Raw genomic sequence first — 14,677 nt, 5'->3', positions numbered from 1 at the left:
CCCCCCCACCTCGTGGGGGTCCCTGATTCTCCACGAGTGGGTGGGGGGGGGCCTCTAATTCACCCCCGCCCCCCCCGTGGGGGTCCCTGATTCTTCACGAGTGGGTGTGGGGGGGTCGCGTACACCCCCCCCACACCCCCCCCACGCGAGGTCCGTGTCCGTGGGGGGTGTGGAACCGGTCGGGGGGGGTGTTGCGCAAAGCGGGGCGGGGGCGGTGCCTCCCCACGGTGGGGGGGGGGGGGGTGTGAGGGGGGGGGGCGTGGCGGGATCCGCCCCACGGGTGGGGTGGGGGGACGCGGGGCCCCGCCCGCGGCGCCTCGGAGCGATCGCGGCGGCTTCGCGCGGTGCTGCCAGGTACGGGGGGGGTGGGCGGTGGAAGGGGGGGGCTACATCCACGGAGGACCGCGACCCGGCGTGGGGGGGGGGGGGGGGGGGGGGCACCGCGCCGGCGTGGGGGGAGCCCCCCCAAAACCCGGAGTCCCGCGTGGGGCGGCTGTGGATTGGGGGGGGGGCATCCGTGGCGGCAAGGGGGGGTGTGGACGAGCCCCCCGTGGGGCGCAGGGGGGCTCCGCGTGTGTGTGTGTGTTCCCCCCCCCCCCACGCCGTTGCGTGGCGCTGGGCCGGGCCCCCCCCGCGGGACCAGGCGTGTCCCCCCCCCACGGACCCGTTGCCGCGGCGCCGCGTGGGGCCCGCGGGACCCGCGGGGGGGGGGGGGGGGGGGGCGGTTCCAGGGCTGGTCCCATCGCTCTGCCCCCACCCCCCCCACGCAGATCCCGGTCCCGCGTGGGTCCCCCCCCCCCGCCGCCATGTCGAAGGGGTATTTCCAGCACGGGGGGGTCACGTTCCCGGGGCTCCTTTACACCCCCCGGGGGCTCGAGGCCGCCCGCGAGTTCCCGGTGGAGGACGACGACGTCTTCAACGTCACCTACCAGAAATCGGGTAAAAACGGGGGGGGGGGACACCCCAAAGTGGGGGGGTGATGACCCCAGAGCGCCCCAAAGCAAGGGGGGGACCCCAGAGTGCCCTAAAGCGGGGGGGTGACAACACCAAAGTGGAGGGGGGGGGACCCAGGAGTGCCCCAAGGTTGGGGGGACACCCAGGAGTGCCCCAAAGTGGGGGGGTGATGACCCCAAAGCAAGGGGGGGGACCCCAGAGTGCCCCAAGTTTGGGGGGGGGGGACACACACACGCAGGAGTGCCCCAAAGTGACCCCGGAGTGCCCCAGGGGGACATGAGGGGCCCCTCAAAGGGACCCAAAGGACCCCCCCGAAGTGAACTTGGGGATCCCAGGGACCCCTCAAGGACCTCAGAGACCTGTAAGGGACCCCAGGGATCCCCCAAAGGACCGAAGGGACCCCCAAGGGATCTCAGGGACCCCCCCCCAATGGATCCAGTGACCCCAGGAACCCCTCAAGGACCTCGGGACCCCCCCCCCAAAGGACTTCAGGGACTCCCTAAGGGACCTCAGAGACCCCCAAGGGACTCTGGGGACCCCCCCAAAGGGCCAAAGGGATCTCAGGGACCCCCCAGTGGACTCGGGGACCCCAGGAACTCCCTGAAGGGGCCTCAGGGACCCTCAAGGGACCCTGGGGACCCCCCCAAAGGAGCGAAGGGACCTCAGGGACCCCCCAGTAGACCCAGGGACCTCAGGGACCCCCCAGTGAACTCAAGGACCCCTCAAGGACCTCAGGGGACACCTCAAGGGACCCCAGGGATCCCCCAAAGCACCGAAGGGACCCCCCCCCCCCCCAGTGGATGCAGTGACCCCAGACCAGCCCCCAAAGGACTTCAGGGACTCCCTAAGGGACCTCAGGGACCCCCCAGCGGACCCAGGGACCTCAGGAACTCCCTGAAGGCACTTCAGGGACCCCCAAGGGACCCTGGGGACCCCCCAGTAGACCCAGGGACCTCAGGAACTCCCCAGAGGGATCTCAGGGACCCCTCAAGGACCTCAGGGACAGCTCAAGGGACCCCAGGGATCCCCCAAAGCACCGAAGGGACCTCAGAGACTCCCTAAGCGACTTCAGGGACCCCCCAGTGGTCCCAGGGACCCCAGGAACTCCCTGAAGGGACCTCAGGGACCCACAAGGGACGCTGGGGACCCCCCTAAAGGACCAAAGGGACCTCAGGGACCCCCCAGTAGACCCAGGGACCTCAGGAACTCCTCAAGGACCTCGGGGACCCCCCCAAAGGACTTCAGGAACTCCACTCAAGGGACTCCCTAAGGAACCTCAGGAACCCCCTGAAGGGACCTCAGAGACCCCCAAAGGACCCTGGGGACCCCCCAAAGAACCAAAGGGACCTCAGGGACCCCTCAGTGGAGTCGGGGACCCCTCAAGGACCTCAGGGGACACCTCAAGGGACCCCAGGGATCCCCCAAAGCACCGAAGGGACCTCAGAGACTCCCTAAGCGACTTCAGGGACCCCCCCCAGTGGTCCCAGAGACCCCAGGAACTCCCTGAAGGGACCTCAGGGACCCCCCAGTGGACCCAGGGAACTCCTCAAAGGCACCTCAGGGACCCCCAAGAGACCCTGGGGACCCCCCAAAGGATCGAAGGGACCCCAGGAACTCCCCGAAGGCACCTCAGGGACCCCCAAGGGAGCCTGGGGACCCCCCAAAGGATCGAAGGGACCCCAGGAACTCCCCGAAGGCACCTCAGGGACCCCCAAGAGACCCTGGGGACCCCCCAAAGGATCGAAGGGACCCCAGGAACTCCCTGAAGGCACCTCAGGGACCCCCAAGGGACCCTGGGGACCCCCCAAAGGATCGAAGGGACCCCAGGAACTCCCCGAAGGTACCTCAGGGACCCCCAAGGGAGCCTGGGGACCCCCCAAAGGATCGAAGGGACCCCAGGAACTCCCCGAAGGCACCTCAGGGACCCCCCAGTAGACCCAGGGACCTCAGGAACTCCCCAGAGGGATCTCAGGGACAGCTCAAGGGACCCTGGGGACACCCCAAGGGACCCCAGGGACCCCCCCCAAGGACCCCCTCCCGCCCCCTCCCCAGGCACCGTGTGGATGCTGGAGATCCTGAGCCTGATCCGCAGCGACGGGGACCCGCACTGGTGCCAGTCGGTGCCCAACTGGGACCGGGGGCCGTGGCTGGAGACGGTGTTGGGGCTGCAGCGGGCGCGGGGGAACCCCCGGCCCCGGCTCATCAGCTCCCACCTCCCCGTCCAGCTCTTCCCCAGGGCGTTCTTCACCTCCAAGGCCAAGGTCAGGGGTGGGGAGAGGGCGAGGGGGGGGTGTCCCCACATGTGGGGCTCATGGTTGTGTGTCCCCCCACCCACCCAGGTCATCTACACGGTGAGGAACCCCAAGGACGTCCTGGTCTCCCTCTACCACTTCGCCCGGATTTTCCGGCCCTACAAGGACCCCGGGAGCCTGGAGCAGTTTCTGGAGAAGTTCCTGGAGGGAGACGGTGGGGGGGGGCTGGGGGGGGTTTGGGGGGGCGGGGGGGTTTGGGGGACTGGGGGGGGGTTGGGGGGAATGAGGTTGGTGAAGGGGGTTCTATGGGGGGGAGCTGGGGGGTGTCAGTGGGGCTGTAAGGGGCTGCGGGGGGGGTGGCTATGGGGTGGGGGGGTTGAGGGGTTGGTATGGGGGGGCACTTTGGGGGGGCTGTGGGGTGTTGGTGGGGGGCTCTGGGGGCTGCTATGGGGGGCTGGGGGGTATTGGGGGGCTGTAGGCGCTGCTGGGGGGGCTATGGGGTGTCGGGGGGGCTGTCGGGGGGGCTGTGGGGTGTCGGGGCTGTAGGCACTGCGGGGGGGGCTGTGGAGTGTTGGGGGGGCTGTAGGGGGTGCTGGGGGGTCTATGGGGTGTTGGGGGGGTCGGTAGGGGCTATGGGGGTTGCTACGGGCGGCTGTGGGGGGTTGGGGGTCTGTAGGGGCTGCTGGGGGGGGGCTATGGGGTGTCGGGGGGGCTGTGGGGGGCTGTAGGGGCAGTTATGGGGTGCTGGGGGGCTGTGGGTGTCAGGGGGTTATGGGGTGCTGGGGGGCCTGTGGGGTATCAGGGGGGGCTGTAGGGGTTGTGGGGGGGCTGTGGGGTGTTGGGGGCTGTAGGGGGGGTTACGGGGTGCTGGGGGGCTGTGGGGTGTCAGGGGGGTTATGGGGGCACTGGAGGGCTCAGGGGTGTCAGTGATTCGGGGGGATCACAGGTGTTTGTGGAGGGGCCAGGGCGGGGGTTGGGGGGGGGGTGGGGGAGGGCTGTGGGTCCTGTGTGTCCCCCCCCTCTCCCCGGTCCCAGCCCACCCCCCCCCCCCCCCCCCAGTGCCCTTCGGGTCCTGGTTCGAGCACGTCCGGGGGTGGCTGCAGCTGCGCGGCCGCGAGAATTTCTTCTGCATCAGCTACGAGGAGCTGCAGCAGGTCTGGGCCCCCCCGTGTGTGTCCCCCCCCCCCCCCCCAGTGTCCCCACGTCCCCCTTTGTGTCCCTGTACCCCAGTGTCCCCCAACGTGTCCCCATCAGGACCCACGTGGCAGCGCAGAGTGTCTCTGCCCCCCCCACCCTGCGTGTCCCCAGTGTCCTCTCATGTCCCCCCACATCCCTGGTGTCCCCCCACGTCCCCAGTGTCCCCTCATGTGTCCCCATTTTCCTGATGTCCCCCCCCATGACCCCCCAGCAGGACCCAAGTGGCAGCGTGGAGCATCTCTGCCCCCCACACCCTGCGTGTCCCCATGTCCCCGGTGTCCCCCCATGTCCCCACATTCCTGATGTCCCCAGTGTCCCCATGTCCCCCATATTCCTGGTGTCCCCCATGTCCCCACATTCCTGGTGTCCCCATGTCCCCACATCCCATGGTGTCACCCCCCTGTCCCCTCCAGGACCTGCGTGGCAGCGTGGAGCGTCTCTGCCCTCCACCCCCCGTGTGTCCCCATGTCCCCGGTGTCCCTGATGTCTCCCATATCCCTGGTGTCCCCCCATGTCCCTTGTGTCCCCATTTTCCTGATGTCCCCCAATGTCCCCATGTCCCCCCAGGCAGGACCCATGTGGCAACATAAAGCATCTCTGCCCCCCACACCCTGTGTGTCCCCATGTCCCTGGTGTCCCCCCATGTCCCCACATTCCTGATGTCCCCAGTGTCCCCATGTCCCCACATCCCATGGTGTCCCCCCCGTGTCCCCTCCAGGACCTGCGTGGCAGCGTGGAGTGTCTCTGCCCTCTACCCCCCGTGTGTCCCCATGTCCCTGGTGTCCCCCCATGTCCCTTGTGTCCCCATTTTCCTGATGTCCCCCAATGTCCCCATGTTCCCCATGTCCCCCCAGGCAGGACCCGTGTGGCAACATAAAGCGTCTCTGCCCCCCACACCCTGCGTGTCCCCATGTCCCCGGTGTCCCCCCATGTCCCCACATTCCTGATGTCCCCAGTGTCCCCATGTCCCCCATATTCCTGGTGTCCCCCATGTCCCCACATTCCTGGTGTCCCCATGTCCCCACATCCCATGGTGTCCCCCCCCGTCCCCTCCAGGACCTGCGTGGCAGCGTGGAGCGTCTCTGCCCCCCACCCCCCGTGTGTCCCCATGTCCCCGGTGTCCCTGATGTCCCCCATATCCCTGGTGTCCCCCCATGTCCCTTGTGTCCCCATTTTCCTGATGTCCCCCAATGTCCCCATGTCCCCCCAGGCAGGACCCGTGTGGCAACACAAAGCGTCTCTGCCCCCCACACCCTGCGTGTCCCCATGTCCCCGGTGTCCCCCCATGTCCCCACATTCCTGATGTCCCCAGTGTCCCCATGTCCCCCATATCCCTGGTGTCCCCCATGTCCCCACATTCCTGGTGTCCCCATGTCCCCACATCCCATGGTGTCACCCCCGTGTCCCCTCCAGGACCTGCGTGGCAGCGTGGAGCGTCTCTGCGCCTTCCTGGGGCGGGCGCTGAGCGCGGCGGCGCTGGACGCGGTGGTGGCCAACGCCTCCTTCGCCGCCATGAGCCGCAACCGCATGAGCAACTTCAGCCTCTCCCCCCTCTTCATCCTCGACCTGCGGCGTGGCCCCTTCCTGCGCAAGGGTGGGGACAGGGATGGGGACAGGGATGGGGACATGGGGATGGGGACAGGGGAACATGGGGACACGGGGATGGGGACATGGGGACAGGGATGGGGACATGGGGACAAAGGGGACAGGGATGGGGACGGGGACAGGGGAACATGGGGACACGGGGATGGGGACACGGGAACATGGGGACATGGGGATGGGGACAGAGATGGGGACATGGGGACAGGGCTGGGGACATGGGAACATGGGGACATGGGGATGGGGACAGAGATGGGGACATGGGGATAGGGATGGGGACAGGGGGATGGGGACACAGGAACATGGGGACATGGGGATGGGGACAGGGATTGGGGACACGAGGATGGGGACATGGGCACAGGGACATTGGCACATGGCACAGCCCCTTCCTGGGCAAGGGTGGGGATGGGGACACGGGGATGGGGACAGCGGGACAGGGATGGGGACATGGAGATGGGGACATGGGACAGGGATGGGGGCATGGGGACAGGGACATTGGCACATGGCACAGCCCCTTCCTGGGCAAGGGTGGGGACAGGGGGACAGGGACACATGGGGATGAGGACCTGGGGACACAGGGATGGGGACATCGGCCTGTGACACAGCCCCTTCCTGCACAAGGGTGGGGATGGGGGGGGACACAGAAGGGGACAGGGATGGGGACATGGGGACAGGGATGTTGAAATGTGGCACAGCCCTTCCTGGGCAAGGGTGGGGACAAGAGGACAGGGATGGGGACAAAAGGGACCTGGGGACAGGGGGATGGGGACATCGGCTTGTGGCGTGGCCCCTTCCTGCTCAAAGGTGGGGTGGGGGGGACACAGAAGGGGACAGGGATGGGGACAGGGATGGGGACATCAGCCCTTTCCTGCACAAGGGGGGGGACAGGGATGGGGACAAGGGGACTGGGGGGGGGACGAGGGGATGGGGAAGTGGCGATGACAACGGGGACCTTGGGATGGGGGGGGGGGGGGATGTGGGACAGGGACAAACTGGGGGGGGCACTGGGAACAGGGGGAGGAGCGCTGTGTGAGTGGGGGGCCCAGGAGGGGTTGTGGGGGGGGATTTGGGGTTCCTCAGGGCTATAGGGGGGTCCCAGGGGAGGGTCTGGGGGGGTCATCGCCCCCCTGTGCCCCCCCCCAGGGATCTCGGGGACTGGAAGAATCACCTGACGCCGGAGCAGAGCGACCGCTTCGACCGGGTCTACTGGGAGCGCGTGGCCGGGCTGGGGGTCACCTTCCCCTGGGACACCCCCCCACAGACCCCCCCAGCCCTCAACCCCCCACCCGGGACCCCCAAGGACCCCCCGGAGGAGGAAACAACCCCCCAGGACCCCCCTGAGGAGAAGAACCCCCCCACGTCCTCCCAGGACCCCCCCACCCAGACCCCCCCACCTTGACACCCCCCCAGCCCCCCGCTGACCCCTGAGCGGTGCCGGGGGGGTCCCCACCGACAAGGGGGGGGTTGTAGTAGTTAGAAGGGGCGGGGGGGGGGGAGTGTCCACAGCATCGGGACCCCTCCCCCAAGATGGGGGTGGGGGGATGACGGTGTCTCAATAAAGCTGCTCTGTCGGGGGGGGGCTTTGAGGGGGGTTCCTGGCCCTACCTGACACCCCCCCCCCAAGAAATCACACGATTTGGGTTTATTCCACTGTTTTTTAATAATCTCTGTCCCCCCCCCCCCCCGGCGGACCCTAACACCCCCCCCCAATTGACTTGGGGTGCAGTGGGATGGGGGGGGCAGTGAGTTCCACCCCCCCCCCTTGTCCCCAATCTCCTGCCCCCCTTTGTCCCCCCATCCCCCATCCCTTCCTGCCCCCCCCGTCCCATCTGTCACCTCCCCCCGCCCCCCCTTGCCCCCATCCCTGCCTGCACCCCCCGTCCCTGCCCTCCCTCCACCCCCCCCCTTCCCCCGTACAGACGCTGCGTCACCTTCCAGCTTTATTTTTTTTAATCGTTTTTTTTCCAAAAACAAGTTAATATTATTTTTTTTTTCCTCTTTAAAAAAAAAAGATTAAAAAAAAAAAAAAAGGGGCGAGCTGGGGCCCGAGTCAATAAATTACGGCAGCCCGCGGCGGGGGGAGGTCCCTGAGCGTCGGGGGGTCCCCGGGAGCGGGCGGGGGGTGGGTAATTATTTAATAATAATAATAATAATTAACAATAAAATAAGGAGGGCAGTAGGATAACGCTAATAAATAACAATAAATTAGGGGGGGAGGTGGGGGGCGTCGTCACAGCTTGTTGCGCAGGAGGACGAGGGCGCGCGAGGCCCAGTCCAGGTAGAGGTGGAGGCTGTGGAAGATGGCGTGGCCGGCCTGGACGGCGGCCCAGGGCGAGCCGGGCGCGGGCAGCGGCGGCTGCGAGGCGCTGGGCCGGGCCAGGCTGAGGCGGGAGAGCTGGGGGGGACGGGGGGGACACCGGGTGGGTCGGGGGCCACCGGGATGGAGACGCGCGTGGGGATGGAAGGGGAAGCCACGCCCCTTCTCGCTGAGGGCATGTGTGTGTGTCCCCCCCCCCGTGAGGGAAGCCACGCCCCTTATAGCTGATTACACGCCCTCTGTGAGGGGAAGCCACGCCCATTCTCGCTGAGGACACGCCCCCCCGCGAGAGAAGCCACGCCCCTTCTCGATGAGGACACACCCTCTGCGAGGGGAAGCCACGCCCCTTTTCGCTGAGGATATGCCCTCTGTGAGGGGAAGCCACGCCCCTTCTCGCTGAGGGCACGCCCCCCCCGCGAGGGAAGCCACGCCCCTTATCGCGGAGGATACGCCCCCCGCGAGGGAAGCCACGCCCCTTATCGCAGAGGATACGCCCCCCCGCGAGGGAAGCCACGCCCCTTATAGCTGATTACATGCCCTCTGCGAGGGAAGCCACGCCCCTTCTCGCTGAGGACACGCCCCCCCGCGAGGGGAAATCACGCCCCTTATCGCTGAGGACACGCCCCCCCCGCGAGGGGAAGCCACGCCCACTAAGGGGAAGATACGCCCCGCGCGGAGGTGCAAGCCCCGCCCCCCACGCGCTCACCCCGTAGGAAAAAAAAAAAAACAAATAAAGCAAAAAAAAAACCAACCCGCGGTGCTCAGGCAGGTGGTGGTGGGGAGAAAGCCCCGCCCACAGAGAGACAGGCCACGCCCCCCGCGCGGAAGCCCCGCCCCTTCCGTATCATCTCCCGCGGAAGCTCCGCCCCCCCGCCAGACCCCGCCCACTCCGTGCGTTCTCCTTGTGCTGAAGCCCCGCCCCTTCACGGAACCCCCGCCCCGTTTGCGCACAAGCCCCGCCCCCTCCGCGCGCTCTCCCGCCGCCTAGGCTCCTCCCAGCGCCGCGCAGGCCCCGCCCCCCGGCCCCGCCTACCAGGTGGTCGAGCCGCCGCAGCAGCCGGTCGAGCCGCGCCTGCAGCGCCCCGAGCTCCGGTTCCAGCGGCCGCAGCGCCGGCCCCGCCCGCCGCAGCCACTCCAGGAGCCGCCGGTACCGGCGCAGGTCCCCGCTCAGCCGCCCCAGCGCCGCCGCCGCCTGCGCCCCGCGTCAGATCCACACCCCACACCCACGGGGACACCCCATACCCAGCCCGGGGGGACCCCGCGGGGACACCCCAGAGCCACGGGGAACCCGCTCCCACAGCCACGGGGGACCTCACACCCACGGGGACCCCACCACCATGCCCACGGGGACCCCATAGGCACACCCCAAACCCACGGGGACACCCACAGCGAACCCCCTCAAACAGCCGCGGGGGATCTCATACCCACGGGGAACCCGCTGTCATACCCACGGGGACACCCCACACCCACGGGGACACCCCACACCCACGGGAAACCAGGTCCCACAGCAGCAGGGACACCCCAAACCCACGGTGAACCCCCTCAAACGGCCACGGGGGATCTCATACCCACGGGGAACCCGCTGTCACACCCACGGGGACACCCCAAATCCACAGGGACACCCCACACCCACGAAGAACCCAATCCCATACCCACGGGGACACGCCAAACCCACGGGGAACCCGCCACCACGCCCGGGGGGACCCCACGGGGACTGGGGAACCCACTCCCACAGCCACGGGGGACCTCATACCCACGGGGACGCTGCTCCCACACCCACGGGGGTCCCGTACCCACGGCGCCCCCCCCCCTCCACACCTACGGAGACCCCACGGACACAAGCACCCCACACCCACGGGCACCCCAACAACAGCAGCACCCCAAAAAACTCCCTCCCCCGCCACGCCACCCCCCCCCCACTCGTGTCCGTGTCCCCACCTGGATGTTGGCCAGTTCCAGGGCGCTCATGGAGAGGACGGGCAGCGAGTCCAGCTTGTGCTCCCCCTCCGCCGGGAACCGCGACTTCTGCCGGCGAGACGTGGGTTCAGCCCACGCGGGACCACCCCCGACACGCGTGGAGGGTGGGGGGGGAGCGGGGAGGGTTGTGGGGCTGAGCTCAGTGCGGGGGGGGGGGGACGCTGCTAAGCATGGGGTGGGCATGCCGTGGGGTGCCGTGGGGTGCCGTGGGGTGCCGTGGGGTGCCGTGGGGCGGGGGGGTACCCACGAGGAGCGCGAGGAAAGCCTTGGTGTCGCTGAGCAGGGCCTTGGCCAGGCTGACGACGCTGTCGAGGTCGGCGCGGGGGTCCGTGGGGCGCGGGCGTGGGGCGACCGCCAGCCCCGGGCACGGCCCCGGCCACAGCCCCGGCCACAGCCCCAGCAGCGCCAGCAGCGCCCGCCACAGCGCACCTGCGGGACAGAGACACGCGTGGGGGACACACACACACACACACACACGACGGGATCGGGGCCGGGGGGGGGCGGGGGGGGAGCAGCGAAACAGCCTCCCGGGGATCCACGGGGCTGCCGGAGCTGCGGGATCCCGGGACTCCCGGAGCGGGGGATCCACGGGGGTTCAAGGGCTGCGGGATCGCGGGACTCCCGGAGCTGGGGATTGGGGGGATCCCGGGAGTGGGGGGTGTCGGGGATCCCGGCGCTCCCGAGGCTCGGGGAAACCGGGGATCCCGGGGATGGAGGATCCCGGGACTCCCGGAGCTGGGGAATTCCCGGGCTGCTGGTGCTCCCGGGGCTGCCGGAGCTGGGGGACCCCGCGGCTACCGGGACTGGGGGGTCCCGGGACTCCCGGAGCTGGGACATCCCGGTGCTCCCGCGGGGCTCGGGGCTGGGACATCCCGGGACTCCCGGAGTTGGGGGATTCCGGGGCTCCCGGGACTGCCGGGATGGGGGTTCCCGGGGGGGTCCCGGGGCTGCCGCTGCTCCCGGTTTTGCCGGGAATCCCGGGGCTGGAGGCTCCCGGTGCTCCGGGGATTCCCGGGGCTCTGCCGGGAATGGGGGATCCCGGGGCTCCGGCAGTGCCAGGACCGGCGCTCCCGGCGGCTCCCGCGGACACCGGAATTTGGGGCTCCCGCCTCCGGGGCCTCCCGGAATTTTGGACCCGCGGGGCCGGGAAATCCCGAGACTCCCGGAGCTGGCGACTCCCGATGATCCCAGAATTTGGGGCTCCCGCTACACCCGAAATTTGGGGCTCCCGGATTTGGGGACTCCCGGGACTCCCGGAGCTGGGGATGCCCCGTCCGGTCCCGTCTCCCGTGGGGGGGAGGGGGGTGGGGGGGGGGGGGGGCGCGGGGGGCGGCGCCGTCCTGGGAGGTCCCGGCTGGAAAGAGTGATGCGGGGTGAGTCAGGGGCGGGCGGCACCTGGGGAGCCCCCGCGAGTGGGGGGCCCACCCGCACGGGGGGGGGGGTGTGGGGGGGTGTGGTGGTGGGGGTGTGTGTGTGTGTGTGTGGCCCCCCCCCCCCCGCGTGTCCGTGCGGGACACACACACACACACACACACACACACACACACACACGCCCCCCCCCCCCCCCCCTCCAACTTTTCTTCCCTTCACACCTCAGCGGGCGTCCCCACGCGTGTCCCCCCCCCACCCCACACCCCCCCACACCCCCCCACACCCCCCCCACGGAGGCGCGGCCGCCGCGGGCGGGCAGGTGCGCCGGGGCCGTTTGCGGTTTGAGGCGCGGCGGCAGCTGCCCGCGCCCCGAGGCCACGGGGATGGACGCGCCCGGTCCCGCCGCGGCCGTGGGGTGGGTGGGAGGGGGGGGCGGGGGGGGGGGGGGGGGGAGTGTGTGGGGCGGGGGGGGGGGGGGAGCGGGATCCACGCGCGGACAAACACATCGCCCCCCCCCCTCCCCATTTCCCCACTCCCCGGGGTCGGGGGGGGGGGGGGAGGGAGAAGCGGCGGGGGAGGCACCGACCCGCCCGGTCGCGGTGCCCCGGGGGTCGCCCGCCCTCCCCCACCCCCCCCCCTCATCCCCCACGCGTGTCCCCGTCCCACCCGCGGCGAGGCGACACTTACTTGTCATGGCGGGGCGGGAGGGTCCTTCCCCGGGGTCCCCACGGGGCCCTTCGCACCTACAGGACCCACCCGTGGACCGGGGCGGGGTGTGGGGGGGGGTGTGGGGGGGCTGGTGTCTGCGTGGGGGTGCGTGGGGGGGGGGGGCGCGCGTGCAAGGGGGTGTCACACTCACTGTCCCACTCACACCCACGGCCACGCCGCCGCGGGGACGCTCCCACTCGCACCGGGGCGGTCGCGTTCCCGCGGCCCCACTCTCCCGGCGGCGGGACCCACGCGGTGACCCCCCCACCCCCCTCCCGGTGTCACGGCCACGCTGCCACGCTCACGGGTGGGTGTCACGCTCCCACGGCCCCACACCCACACACACACACACACTCGCGGCCACGCTCCCACTCTCACGCTCCCACTTACCCTCTCCCGGCCACACTCCCACAGCTCCCACTCGCCGTGACACGCTCCCACGCGCCGTGACACGCTCCCACTCACACCCACACCCCCCCCTTTCACGCCCTCAGCGCCCCCCCCCCCCCCCCCGCCGCTTTCACACACACACACACACAACGACAACACCGGCGGGGAGAAGCCGCCGAGGCGCCCCCGGGACTCGCGTGGGAGCGGCCGCCCGTGTCTCCGCGTGGCGGCGGGAGCGTGTCCGTGTGTCCCCGCGTGACGCCCCGGCTCCGCGCCCGCCCCTTATATCCCGGCGCGGCCGCCGGCGGCGATGACACACGCCTGAGTCACGGCTTTTCCATTCAGCAACGCACCGGGGGGAGAGAAACCCCCCACGGCGGACACGGCGCGGGGGGCGGCGGGACACCCCCCCCACTCGCCATTCCCCCCCCCCCTCCCCTCCTGAGGAACACGCACCCCACGCACCGGGCTCGGTCCCGCCGGGTCGCACCGGGAGGAGGCGGCGGGACCGGCCCCCCGCTCCGCCCCGACGGCGGGACCGGCCCCCGACCGGCCCCCGAGCGGCCGCGGCCCCGCGGGACGGGACGGGGCGGGGCCGGGTCGTGCGTGGGGTGGGGTGGGGGGGTGGGGGGGTCGGTCGGTGAAGCGCCGGGATCGGGCCCCACGCGGGGATCGAGCCCCGCACCGGGGACCGTCGGCGGCCGGGGGGGGCGTCCCGCTGCGGGATGCGCTGGCGGCGGGATCGGGCCCCACGCGGGGATCGGGCCCCACGCGGGGATCGGGCCCACGGCGGGATCGGGCCCACGCGGGGATCGGGCCCACGCCGGCTCCATCCCGCCCCGCGCCCCCTCCCGGACACCGGGACCCCCCCCCCGCTCCCCGGCTCCACCCGTGACATCTCCACGCGTGGCCGTGGGGATCCCCATCCCTCCGCCCCCCCCCCCCCGCCCCGTCGGGGCCCCCCCCCAGCTCCCCGCGCTGACTCAACCCCCCCCCCCCGGCTCCATCCCCCCCCCCCCCACGGCCGCAGCCCCCCCCCGGCGATGTCTCACCGCCCCCCCGGGCCGCGCCACGCGCGTCAGCGGCGGGGACCCCCCGTGGGGCTGCGGGCGGCGGGACCGCCCCGGGGGGGGGCGGGGGGGGCGGGGCCACGGCGCGTGGGGCCGTCCCGGGGATGCCCTGGGCGTGGGGACACGTCCCGCGTGGGGACATCGGGGGGGGGGGGGGGGGGAGCACCCACGGGAGCACCCACAGCCCCCCCCCACCCCCCCCCCCACCCCTCGGGGCACCCACGGGTGGGCTGTGACGGCACCGGGGGGCCCGTGGGGAGGGGAGGGGGGCGAGGGGGGGGGGGCGTCACCCCCGTGTGTGTCCCCCCCCCCCACGTTGGGCAACGCCGGGACGGCCGCGGGGTGGGGGGGGGGGTGGGGGGGGGCGGGGCGGGGGGACCCGATGACGTCAGCGCCGGCAGCAGCGGAAACCCCGGGCAGCCGCAGGCAGCGGCCGCAGGCAGCGCCCCCCCCCCCCCCCCCCCGGCCCCCCGCAGCCACCTCCTGCCCCACAGCCACGGCTCCTGCCCCACAGCCACAGCCCCCCCCTCCATAGCCACAGCCCCCCCCTCCATAGCCACGGCTCCTGCCCCATAGCTGCTGCCTCTGCCCCATAGCCACAATCTCCTGCCCCATAGCCACAGAATCCTGCCCCATAGCCCCTGCCCCTGCCCTATAGCCACAGCTCCTGCCCCATAGCCGCAGCCTCCAGCCCCATAGCCACAGACCCCAGACCATTAGCCACAGCCCCCTGACCTGTAGCCGCAGACCCCTGCCCCATAGCCCCTGCCCCTGCCCTATAGCCACATCCCCCTGCCCCATAGCCATGACCTCCAGCCCCATAGCCACATCCCCGTGCCCCA

The 14,677-nt window shown here is 70.9% G+C and overlaps 2 protein-coding genes across 2 annotated transcripts; one reads left to right on the top strand and one right to left on the bottom strand.

The window, feature by feature from the left end:
- Nucleotides 1–317: 317 nt before the first annotated feature.
- Nucleotides 318–7,571, top strand: SULT2B1 (sulfotransferase family 2B member 1). Its single transcript, XM_074857997.1, has 7 exons — nt 318–354; nt 771–939; nt 3,007–3,215; nt 3,294–3,420; nt 4,266–4,360; nt 5,817–5,997; nt 7,145–7,571. Exons 2-7 carry the CDS (start codon nt 807–809, stop codon nt 7,399–7,401), a joined length of 1,002 nt encoding a protein of 333 aa, XP_074714098.1. The 5' UTR covers nt 318–354; nt 771–806; the 3' UTR covers nt 7,402–7,571.
- A 454-nt stretch (nt 7,572–8,025) lies between these two features.
- IL11 (interleukin 11) lies at nt 8,026–12,369 on the bottom strand. Its single transcript, XM_074857998.1, has 5 exons — nt 12,355–12,369; nt 10,544–10,725; nt 10,258–10,344; nt 9,353–9,511; nt 8,026–8,397 (listed from the first exon to the last, which is right to left on the bottom strand). Exons 1-5 carry the CDS (start codon nt 12,359–12,361, stop codon nt 8,233–8,235), a joined length of 600 nt encoding a protein of 199 aa, XP_074714099.1. The 5' UTR covers nt 12,362–12,369; the 3' UTR covers nt 8,026–8,232.
- Nucleotides 12,370–14,677: the final 2,308 nt, after the last annotated feature.

This window comes from Strix uralensis, unplaced genomic scaffold, assembly GCF_047716275.1.
Source record: "Strix uralensis isolate ZFMK-TIS-50842 unplaced genomic scaffold, bStrUra1 scaffold_466, whole genome shotgun sequence".
Taxonomy (NCBI): Eukaryota; Metazoa; Chordata; class Aves; order Strigiformes; family Strigidae; genus Strix; species Strix uralensis.
This window is presented reverse-complemented; position numbering and strand designations above follow the sequence as displayed.

Bases quoted from the DNA above. Each gene is read 5' to 3' on its own strand.
- SULT2B1 (XM_074857997.1), top strand. From the start codon at position 807: ATGTCGAAGGGGTATTTCCAGCACGGGGGGGTCACGTTCCCGGGGCTC. The intron at 940-3,006 runs GTAAAAACGGGG...CCCCCTCCCCAG, and splicing joins CGTCACCTACCAGAAATCGG to GCACCGTGTGGATGCTGGAG. The intron at 4,361-5,816 runs GTCTGGGCCCCC...TGTCCCCTCCAG, and splicing joins GCTACGAGGAGCTGCAGCAG to GACCTGCGTGGCAGCGTGGA.
- IL11 (XM_074857998.1), bottom strand. The intron at 9,512-10,257 runs GTGGGGACACGG...CGCGGGGCGCAG, and splicing joins TGGAACTGGCCAACATCCAG to GCGGCGGCGGCGCTGGGGCG. The intron at 8,398-9,352 runs GTAGGCGGGGCC...CGTCCCCCCCAG, and splicing joins TGCGGCGGCTCGACCACCTG to CTCTCCCGCCTCAGCCTGGC.